Here is a 10,838-nt window from a genome sequence, read left to right on the forward strand (position 1 = left end):
GACACCTATTGGTATTTTTGCTATATCTTGAGTTACATGTATCAGATTGAGGTGATTCCTAAGCCATTTTAAGTGTGTTTTCTTATTTAGTTTTGGTGTGTTTTATTTACTTTTATAGCTAATTAACTAGATTTCTAGTGAAAAAATATACATTTTGTGGTTTAAATATCAAAAATTGCGTTTCTATGAATTTTAATGGTGAAAACTTCATGTTTTTATAGTTTTAATGATTCCATTATCAAATGGAGTGAGTTGAGAAGATAATTGGATGATTTTTTATTATTTGAAGTGGTTTTAAAGATAATATGAAGTGCAAGAGATGAAATGGAATTAAGGGAGTATTCTAGTTTTGACACCTTTTGGTATTTTGACTATATCTTGAGTAATAAGTATCAAATTGAGGTGATTATTTTGACTATATTTTGAAGCTAAAACATAGCTATACATTTCTTATGAAGACATGAAAATTCATTTCACAATTTTTCAATGTCAAAATGTCGAAATACAAAAGTACAACATTGTTGTCGAATGCTGAAACAAAGTTTTGACCAGTTAAGAGTATTTTGGTCATTTCTGAGTCTATAGAGTTCTAAATTGGATGATTCTTAATGCATTGGAAATCCAGCTCAAAGAGCTACAACTTTCATGCTTTATAGAAGAGCTAGTTCAGCCTCCATCGTCGAGAAAATATCAGTTGAAATTGGTGCAAAAACAGAGCAAAGATGAAGACTGACCAAAATTGACCAAACCTGCAAAAGGCAAAACATGGGGTACAAAACGCGAGCTAGGTTGCATTTTTGGGGCTGCGTATTCGTGTTTTGCGGCTGCAACTTGCTCTACAACTTATGCTTTGTTCACACAAATTTTTTGACCAATTTTTCTACAAGAAATACCCCTGGAAATGAGCAAGCAAGTGTGGAATCTTGTAGAAACAACTTTTTGTGAGTTTCAAGAGCCAACTTTGCTAATTGGAAACAACTTATTTGCGACTTGAATCTCTCTATAAATAGAAGCCTTGGAGGAAATTTTTAACAACTTTGGAAGGCTAGAGAAATTCCACAAAAATGTAGTCTTCACTAGAATTTCCTTAGTTTATTAGTTAGGGTAGATTAGTATAGTTAGTGTAGTTATTCATTCTTATACTTGTAGTTAGATTTGGATGAAAATTTGAGGAGCAATGATGGAGAAGTTGAACCTCATGTGACAAGAGTGACTTCTCTCCTATTACTTTCTCTTTTGTAATTGAATTCATGTTTAGCTATAATACAAGTTTGAATTTTTGTCACGCTTTTCTAAAGTTTATGTCTAGAGTGTGGATGAACTTTTTATATCTTGTTTGTAATATTTACTTGGTTATTTGGTGATATTATTTTAAGCAAGTTATTTATCACTTTTACTTATCTAATTATGATCAATCGGTCATTAATGTGATAATTTTAAGGTGTTAAGTTTGTAATGAAAATTAGAATTTAACACTAGTTCAAACAAGTGATAAACTTAAGGAGTACACTCATGAGAGTGGAGGTGCACCTTGTGGATTTATTGACTTGTTTCATATGAAATGAGCTTGTAGTTAGTTTCATAACCACGAGATTAGGTATGACTTAGTTACAAGTATACTTGATTCACTATAACAATAGATTTCACATGCATTAGGAAATTACGACATAACTAGTCAAGATAATAGCAATCATTTAACCAGTAATTTCATTTATAAGAATAGTGAGGAACTTCAATCTTTAGGAGCTTTATATTGTTATTTTTATTGCTTTTATCTCATGTTTGTAGAGTAGATTTAATCTCTTGCATTTGTAGTAGTCTAAATAATAAAGGAGTTTGAAAATCATCAATAATTGATAATCTTTTCTGTGGGTTTGACCCTTAATACCCTATACCGTACATTTGCAAAAAATCGTGTGTAGGGTATTTAAAAATTTATAAATATAAAACTTGATTGTGAATGACTTAATTGTTATATATATATCCCATGCCCGTCATCTTATAACTTTTGCTTCAATCTACCAAAGTCACAAGTTTTTCTTCTACTAAACTACCTGTCTCAAGACTCTCTAGAGTCTCTAAAGATTATCTTCTAACTCCCCTTGATCCTCCAATACAATGTGTATTTATAGAAGAAAAGGCTGGGAAATGTTGTAATTGAAATGACTTAAAGTTTCCCCTTGAGCTTCACAATATTCCTCGAGCAACTTTCTAAAAAATTCAATCTAAAATTGAGCTGGAAAACTGTATAAAAACTAAGCAAATGGCTATACAAGTTGCATAGCCGCCTCACCAATACGCAGGGATGGGGATTCCATATTGCCTCGCGTTTTTGCCTCTCCTGTATTTTATTTTTTTATCTGCTTCAATCCAAAATGATGGGTAAAATGTAGACTGCCTCGCGTATTTAGGTCGCGTTTTGCTACGTAGAAAACTACACTTGTTTGTTTTGTCATCTCCAATCCATCTTCGAATCGCGTCAAATATTTTGCTTGAATTCTACTTGATCCGAATTGACCATAATTCACCAAATCCTACCAATGCAACAGGTTTTGCAGATTAAACTGTCAAATGAAAATTTTACTATAAAAAGAAGATGAGTGTACATAAATATATATATATAATTACAAGGTTATTTAAAAGTTTTCTTTTCTTTTAGCAATGTTTATCATTATATTGTGTATGTATACCTTAACTTTGTGCTGGTACACCACGATGCTATATGTGAACAATAAAGATTGTTTCAAAAATTTAAAAAGCTCAGAAGTTGCCAGCTAATTTTTTTCTTCTATTTTGTCTCATTTGTCTCTAATCTCTTATTTGAAGTAGTTTAGATGATAGTTCTGAATTTTGGCCTTTGCACCATACTTGTATTGAAGGACAATCTACTGGTTTTTCAAACCACAAAATTTTATGCTATACGTAGAAGAGTAGAAGAAAAAATTTTTTTCCCAATACGTAGTCCCGTGACCTTGTCATCATCATTTCTTGTTTACGTCTTCTTTTTCCTTAGCCCTTCCCACCTTTTCCCCCCAAATTAGCCTGAAATTTAAATGGAAAATAGCTAAAAAAAAAAAACTCTGCTCAAACTCAAATATGAAAAAGATTACATTTTCTGCAAAATTTCCACCAGAAATTGAGTGATGTATCAAAACCTACTCGCAAAAGATCTTCAATTAAAAGGATAAGCGGCAACATTGGCTCTTGAACTTGATTCTCCAACTAGTTATTGGAAAGCTTATTATAATCCCACCTAATAAAACACTTCTTCCCACCCAAAAAAATTATTAAAACAAAACGTTCCAGCGTTCTTCAACCCCCAGTTACAAAATCGAATATTGTTATAAAAATCAAGCCATCTTTGATGAACCAAGATAGCCAAAAACACAGCCTGAGGTGAACTTTCAATTTTGGAAGAAGACAGCTCTTTTAGGAGCCAATTGAGAAGAATTAGAGGTGAGGAGAAAATATTTTCAAAACTTAAACTCCGTTTTATTTGTTTGTTGTATATTTTATTTAGAGTTAAATTACATCTATGTCCTCATCTTTTCGGCCGCTAACACCTACAAAACTTAAACTTCACCAACCGTTAGGTAAGACAGCACTTGCTCCCGGTCCGGACAATTCGTCGAGTTCTGCTAACAAAGTCTTCGGTCTAGTCTTGGAAGGTTGTAGGTCCAAGATTAATTAAAGCTACATGGCGTAGAGTCATATGACTTTTAGCTTTAATTAAGGCTTTTAAGACAATTTAACATTTGCTTGACGCATGTTGGAAAGAGTTTACTGATCTCAAAGAAAACTTCTTGTCCTAACAACAACGTGTGTGAGAAATCACAACGCTAGATAATAAAATGGTCGTCCAAAACGTCCCTCATATTTTGTAAAATAACTTTTTTCGTCTCTTATTTTTAAAAGTGTAATTTTATGTCCTTTACATATTCACATCGGTCAAATTTAGTCCCTAACTAGATTTCCAATCATTTTTTGACCGGAATCTATCATGTGCAAGGCACGTGATCATTTTTTAAGGATAAATTTGTCAAATTATATTTTATATAATCTGATCTATAGTTCTCCACATTTTATAAAATAAATTTTTCATCCCTCACATTTTATAAAATAATTTTTTTCATCCCTCACATTTCACAAAATGAATTTCTCCATCCCTCATATTTCAAAAAATGAATTTTTCATTTCTCACTAATTATGTGTGTGAATACATTTTTTTTAAACACATGTATATGTCTATTTGATTTTGCTTAATAATAATAGTATAAACACGTGTATGTAATTGGGCCCAACTTGTGGACTATCTTCTCTTTTTGTATGATTATGACTAATATTTACCAATAGAACCTTAATTTGCATATTCTTATTGTATTTTGACCGAAAATAGCTTTATTGGCCAACTTGACAATGAATGCAAGATTTTTTACTGGCTAATACTAGATGAAATCAAATGATCACGTATAATATATGATATTCGTATTATTAAGTGAAATCAAATAGACACATACATATACTTATGCTATTCGTATTATTAAGCAAAATCAAATAGACATATACATGTGTTTAAACAAAATGTATTCACACACTTTTTTTTTTTAGGGTTTCCCTCACACACATAATTAGTGAGGGATGGAAATATTCATTTTTTGAAATGTGAGGGATGGAAGAGTTCATTTTTTGAAATGTGAGGGATGAAAAAATCATTTTATAAAATGTGAAGGACGAAAAATTTGTTTTATAAAATGTGGAGAACTATATATTAGATTATGTAAAATATAATTTGACAAATTTACCCTTCAAAAATGATCACGTGCCTTGCACGTGATGGATTCCGGTCAAAAAATGATCGGTAACCTAGTTAGGGGCTAAATTTGACCGATATGAATATGTAAGAGACATAAAATTACGCTTTTAAAAATGAGGGACGAAAAAAATCATTTTACAAAATATGAGGGATGTTTTGGATGATTTTCCCTAATAAGATACATAGGCTACAAAATTAAGAAGGATTTGGCAATTGGCATCCAAGTCTTTAGTCATGTCATCCAAACTACTAACAGCTATCTTAGCCAATTTTCTAGTAGTTCACATAGGAGCTGGTGCAGCAGTTTCTGACGATTTTGGGTTCATCTACCAAGGATTTCAATCATCAAATCTAAGCCTGGATGGATTAGCCACAGTCACCAAAAATGGCCTCCTACGGATAACCAACACCACCAAATTACAAACGGGGCACGCCTTCTATCCTAATCCCCTCAAATTCAAGACAAAATCTAATGGTTCAGCTTTCTCCTTTTCCACCCAATTTGTGTTTGCTATAGTAGCTGAAGTACCAGGCATGCCTGGTCCGGGAATGGCTTTCGTGATTGCGCCAACAAGAGGCCTTGCAGAAGGGCCCTCCACTCGTTTCCTCGGCCTCTTCAACACAAGCACCGATGGAAATCGAACAAATCACGTTTTTGCGGTGGAGCTTGACACTATCCAAAACCCAGATTTTGAAGATATCAATGACAACCATGTTGGTATTGATATTAACTCTATGACGTCCAAGGTATCCCAGCCAGCAAGTTACCAGGCTAATAACAAGAATTTATTTGACAACTTAACTCTTAGCAGCGGTCAACAGATGCAACTTTGGGTCGAATACGACGGGGTGGCGAGGAGAATCGATGTTACATTAGCTCCAATAGCGGCTGCTAAACCACATACTCCTCTTTTGTCTTTGACATATGATCTTTCGCCAATTTTACAGCAAACCATGTATGTTGGCTTTTCTGCAGCCACTAGTCCACGCGACATAGGATCATCTCATTTTATACTTGGATGGAGCTTCAGGATGAATGGCGTTGCGCAGGCTTTTGATCTCTCTCGGCTCCCCAAGCTACCTCGGTTTGGACATAAGAAAGTGTCTGAATTTTTCACTGTGGGATTGCCCCTGATTTGCATGCTTTTGTTGTTAATACTAATATCTGGGGTAGCTTATTATCTAAGCAGGAAGTGGAAGTTTGCAGAAATGCTGGAAGAATGGGAGCTTGCTTATGGACCTCACAGGTTCAAGTATAAAGATTTATACATTGCCACCAAGGGGTTCAGAGAAAAGGAGGTGTTGGGAGAAGGCGGATTTGGGAGGGTCTACAAAGGCGTTTTGTCAACAAACAAGGTTGAGGTTGCTATCAAGAAGGTTTCTCATCAAGCAAGACAGGGAATGAGAGAATTTATTGCAGAAGTCGTCAGTATTGGTCGCTTACGGCATAGAAATTTAGTACCACTCTTGGGTTATTGTCGGCGTAAAGGAGAGTTACTTTTGGTATACGAGTTCATGTCCAATGGTAGTCTAGACAAGTTTTTGTACAACCAACCCAAGTATATCCTCAGCTGGATCCAAAGATTGCGAGTCATCAAAGGTGTAGCATCCGGATTATTCTATCTACACGAAGAATGGGAGCAAGTTGTAATCCACCGAGATGTGAAAGCAAGTAATGTATTGTTAGATGGTGAACTGAATGGAAGATTAGGAGATTTCGGCCTGGCAAGGCTATACGATCATGGAACCCTCCCTCAATCCACGCATGTAGCGGGATCTCATGGCTACCTTGCCCCTGAGCATAGTAGGACAGGGAGGGCCACAACAAGCACGGATGTATATGCTTTTGGGGCCTTTTTGCTGGAGGTTGCCTGCGGAAGAAGGCCAATAGAACCCCAGGCAGCACCAGAAGAGAAGATCATTTTGGTTGATTGGGTATTTTCGTGCTGGAAAGCAGGCAATATTCTCCAGGCGGTTGATCAAAAGTTGGGTACTGAGTATGTGAAAGAGGAAGCAGAATTGGTGTTGAAACTGGGCTTGCTATGCTCTCATTCAGAACCAAAGATTAGGCCAAGTATGAGGCAAATTCTGTTGTACTTGGAGGGATCAGTTGCCTTGCCAGATTTATCATCACTAGCCATGGGCGTTTCTGCTGTTGGTCTTGGCTTCGCCCACCCTGCTGGCTTTGAAGACATTTTATCGTCATTTGCTTTTTCCACAGACAAACGTTTTTCACGTTCTGTGGCGGACTCTACTGTCTCTGGTGGTCGGCAATTAAGAAGCTTATCATTCTGATTTTGTAAATTTTTACAAATAAAAAAGAAAGAAAGAGCTTCTACTGCTGTAATTATTTTGCTGAGTGCATTTTCTGACGTATGAGCACTAAATTTTGTATCAGATGCTAGAACATGTTTTGTGGTTTGTACCAAGGGATAGTGGATTAACGGGACCAAGAGCGGGCCTTTGAGTGGGTGGAGATTTTTTCGAGATTTGACGGCGTGGGAGGGGACCTCCAACATTTCTTTCACGCCTAAAGTTTTCGGAATCTTACCGGTCCGGAGACTTTGGGTGTGTTTGGATTGCTTGTTTTCGTCGGAAAATATTATCATTTTTCGTGATCACATTTTTCTATCACCTTTTTTCCTCACATATATCAAATCGCTACAGTAATTTTTCTATAAAAAATAACGAAAAATACAATCCAAACACACCCTTTCTTAGGCCCTTTTTCAATTCAAATCAACACTTAAATTTAATGAAATCAAATCTTAATATATTTAAATTATTTGATAATAAAAATAAAAATATTTAAATTAATTAAATATCACTGAATTTTCTAGACAAGACTTATTTCTAAAATTAAGTGATAAGTACTCACTTATCACTGAATATGATATGCACTCAAATGTATTAGATTTAATATTTAACAATTTAATAATTTAATGGATTCAGAATTCAGACTTCAGTTTTCAAACTTCAATTTTATCAAACGCGTCCTTAGTAAATGAAACAAAACGTTACGGCTTCCATGATCCATAAGACACTGGAACATGACGTGTTTTGTAACAAATGTTGAAACTTTTTTTTTTCCTTTTTTATAGTGTGAGTGAGAAGATTCGAATCTAAAATCTCTTATTTAAATTCTCTCCTTTGAGCCAACCAACTCATCCCTCCTCCAAGGGATACATTCAAATTAGTGATGAGCTTGTTAGGGCTAGAGGGTTTCCACAATTGTTGGTCATAGGCTGGTTGCTTAGGCAATGGCTAAGCTAGGAGTGAGCTGCTCCCAAGTTTTGAAAATTTAAGCTTAGAGATTTTGGAAATTTTTATTGTCTTTCTCTCGATGCTCCCCTCCCCCTGGGACCCCGACAACCCACCACCAAACTTGAACTTTTGTTCTTTAAATGTTTTTTACCTTGCAATTTAGTTAATTGATCTATAAGATACAACTTGTTATTAATCATTTTAGCATTACATATTAACTTGTTAAAACTTTATATTTTACGTCAAGAAAAATTAATTCAAACTTAAACTGTGTACACCTTTCAAATAATCATTTCATTCTAATTTTCAGCTTTAGGGTACGAGATTCGAATAATCACTTCAGTTTTAGGGTATGAGATTTTCAATTCAAGCACTTGGTTCTATATATGTGATCTTCTATATGTTAAGTTTAAACAAATAAGATTTGCATGTCTTGAATTGTTCTCTCTGTAAACATATAAATAGGAATGACAATGAGTAGGGTAAAATCTAATACCCGTGGATACTCGATCCGATAATTAATTCAATTAAATGACTAATGGATTATTCATTAGAGATTGGTATTGATGAAAGATTACAGATAGATAACCTGAGAGGGTTTGATACTCGAATACCCGATACCCTATATATATTCTTCGGTCTCAATTTTATAGTATAAGAGCACATAACTTTAAACCAACTCGTTACACAACCCATAACCCTCTTATTTTCTTTAGTTTGTATTTTTGTTTTCTATATTTGTCTTGTGAAGTGTTTTGTGCCATGTTTTATATAAAACTCATTATTTGGAAATAACCTTGTGAACAATTGTCTAAATCTTCTTTTGGATATTTGTTGAAATTGTAATAGCTATAGGCATGATTTAGCTGGAATTCTCAAATGGAGACAATTGTGATTAAAAATGGAAGAATGTTGATTTAACTCTTCATTTTTTGATATGCAAGTTCTATGGCTCTGTCCAAATTTAAGACTCAATATAGTGCATTGATTTACCATGATGTATAAATTAATTTTAGTTTGATAAAAGTTAATTTCCTTTTTATTTGAACTATTTAGATTAGTGAGTAGAAGATACACAATAGGTAATCTGAATCTGTGCGTAGGAGGGTTTGGTAAAAGTAATTAAAACCCATAAAGTTACCTGATAAAGTTTGGTAAAAGACTTAGATAAGTGGGTTAGAGTTTGGTAAGAAAGATTTTCGAGAGTATCCCGACCCGCTGCATCCCTACGTATAAACAATATTTACATCTATTATTAGTATTATATGTGTACTTTTGATTTGCACTTTGAATTATGATTGCACTACAAAGTGTGATACAAGAGAATAGTCAAATTATATATATTTTTTCCCATAGGATTGTAAGAATGAGAAGATAAAACTGAGTAGTTATATCAGTAGACATACAACTTCCATATAAAAGTTTCATACCCTTGCCTTTGCTATTGTTTTGTTACAATAATATACTGATACAAGAGGACTTGCTGACATAGAAATTTGACTTAGAACTTTTGCTTTGAGGGCAATTAGATCAGAGATCGGATGATTAAGCACTAAAAAAAAGAAATCAACATACTAGCCAAAACTATAAAATTACACTAGTAAAAATATAATTTTTGGTACACATACGATCGCCCTCTGTAACAAAAAATCCTAGCTCAACCACTGATATTAGGCCACAGATTGGAGTTTGTAATTATCATTGGCAATTGCAAAAGCCCTTGATCCAGCAGCAATGTGATTAGCCAGATATGACTGCAATAAATGGAAACTGTGTTTTTCATTTATAGCACCACAATAAGTATCAGATTCATATGGTCTCCAGCAAATTGAACTCATACCTTTTATTTTTTTTGTCTTGATTTTAATAGTTAATCTGAAATATTAACCTATATAATGTTTATTATTTTTTCTTTTCTCCATATAACTTGCAATTGCATTTTTTTTTTTGAATTCTGGATGATAAAATTAAATGGATATGTCACGTTATATATTGACGCCTTGGATTGATAAAACTAAATGGATATGTCAAAATGATCATTTTGATCCTTTATCTTTGAGATCTGTCTAATTTGGTCCATAAGATGTGACCGCCTACCAATTTAACCATCATTTTTTACAAAATGAAATCAATCCAAGAAGTCAGTCCCGTTATACAGTATGTGTACTCTTGAACACAAAGGATTTGAATTGAAAAAAAATGAAAAAACACATGCATACAAAAGGGTTAGGACTCTCTCCATTGGATTTCTTTCCAATTATTTATATCCAAATTACTATAATTTTTTTAAAATCATCCGATCATGCAATTATTTTACTTTCGATGTCTATGTCAACATACTAAAAAATGATATAATTTTGAGAATATTTTGGCATTCAATTTATACAAAAAAATTTGAACAGTGAAAAATGGACCAAAAGTGTAAGAAAAAATTTTAATGATTAATTAGATGATAAAATTAGTCAAATTGTTACAAAATTTTATGTATAGCTAATAAAAATGATGAAACATACTATGAATGGTGTGAATTTTTTAAAACAATTTTCAAATCAATTTTATTGGGGTACAATTGTAGAAAAATTCTCTCCAGTGCAACAGAGAGGAGTCTAGTCCACATACGCAAGCACCAATTGCAATTCCATAGATTTTGCTCTCCCATTTTACCTATATCCCTAATTAGAGCTCTTCATTAATAATTTCCTTCAAATATCAGTAATATAGAAATTTTGAATGTAGAGCTAATGGGATAGACAAAAATCAC

At 33.7% G+C, this 10,838-nt stretch overlaps 1 protein-coding gene across 1 annotated transcript; it reads left to right on the plus strand.

Moving 5' to 3' along the window:
* Window positions 1–4,971: 4,971 nt before the first annotated feature.
* LOC140037707 (L-type lectin-domain containing receptor kinase IV.1-like) lies at window positions 4,972–7,162 on the plus strand. Its single transcript, XM_072082670.1, has one exon. It carries the CDS (start codon window positions 5,048–5,050, stop codon window positions 7,106–7,108), a length of 2,061 nt encoding a protein of 686 aa, XP_071938771.1. The 5' UTR covers window positions 4,972–5,047; the 3' UTR covers window positions 7,109–7,162.
* Window positions 7,163–10,838: the final 3,676 nt, after the last annotated feature.

The sequence above is a fragment of the Coffea arabica genome, chromosome 3c, assembly GCF_036785885.1.
Source record: "Coffea arabica cultivar ET-39 chromosome 3c, Coffea Arabica ET-39 HiFi, whole genome shotgun sequence".
In the NCBI taxonomy this organism is placed as follows: Eukaryota; Viridiplantae; Streptophyta; class Magnoliopsida; order Gentianales; family Rubiaceae; genus Coffea; species Coffea arabica.

Coding starts and splice junctions, on each gene's coding strand:
- LOC140037707 (XM_072082670.1), top strand. CDS start 5,048: ATGTCATCCAAACTACTAACAGCTATCTTAGCCAATTTTCTAGTAGTT.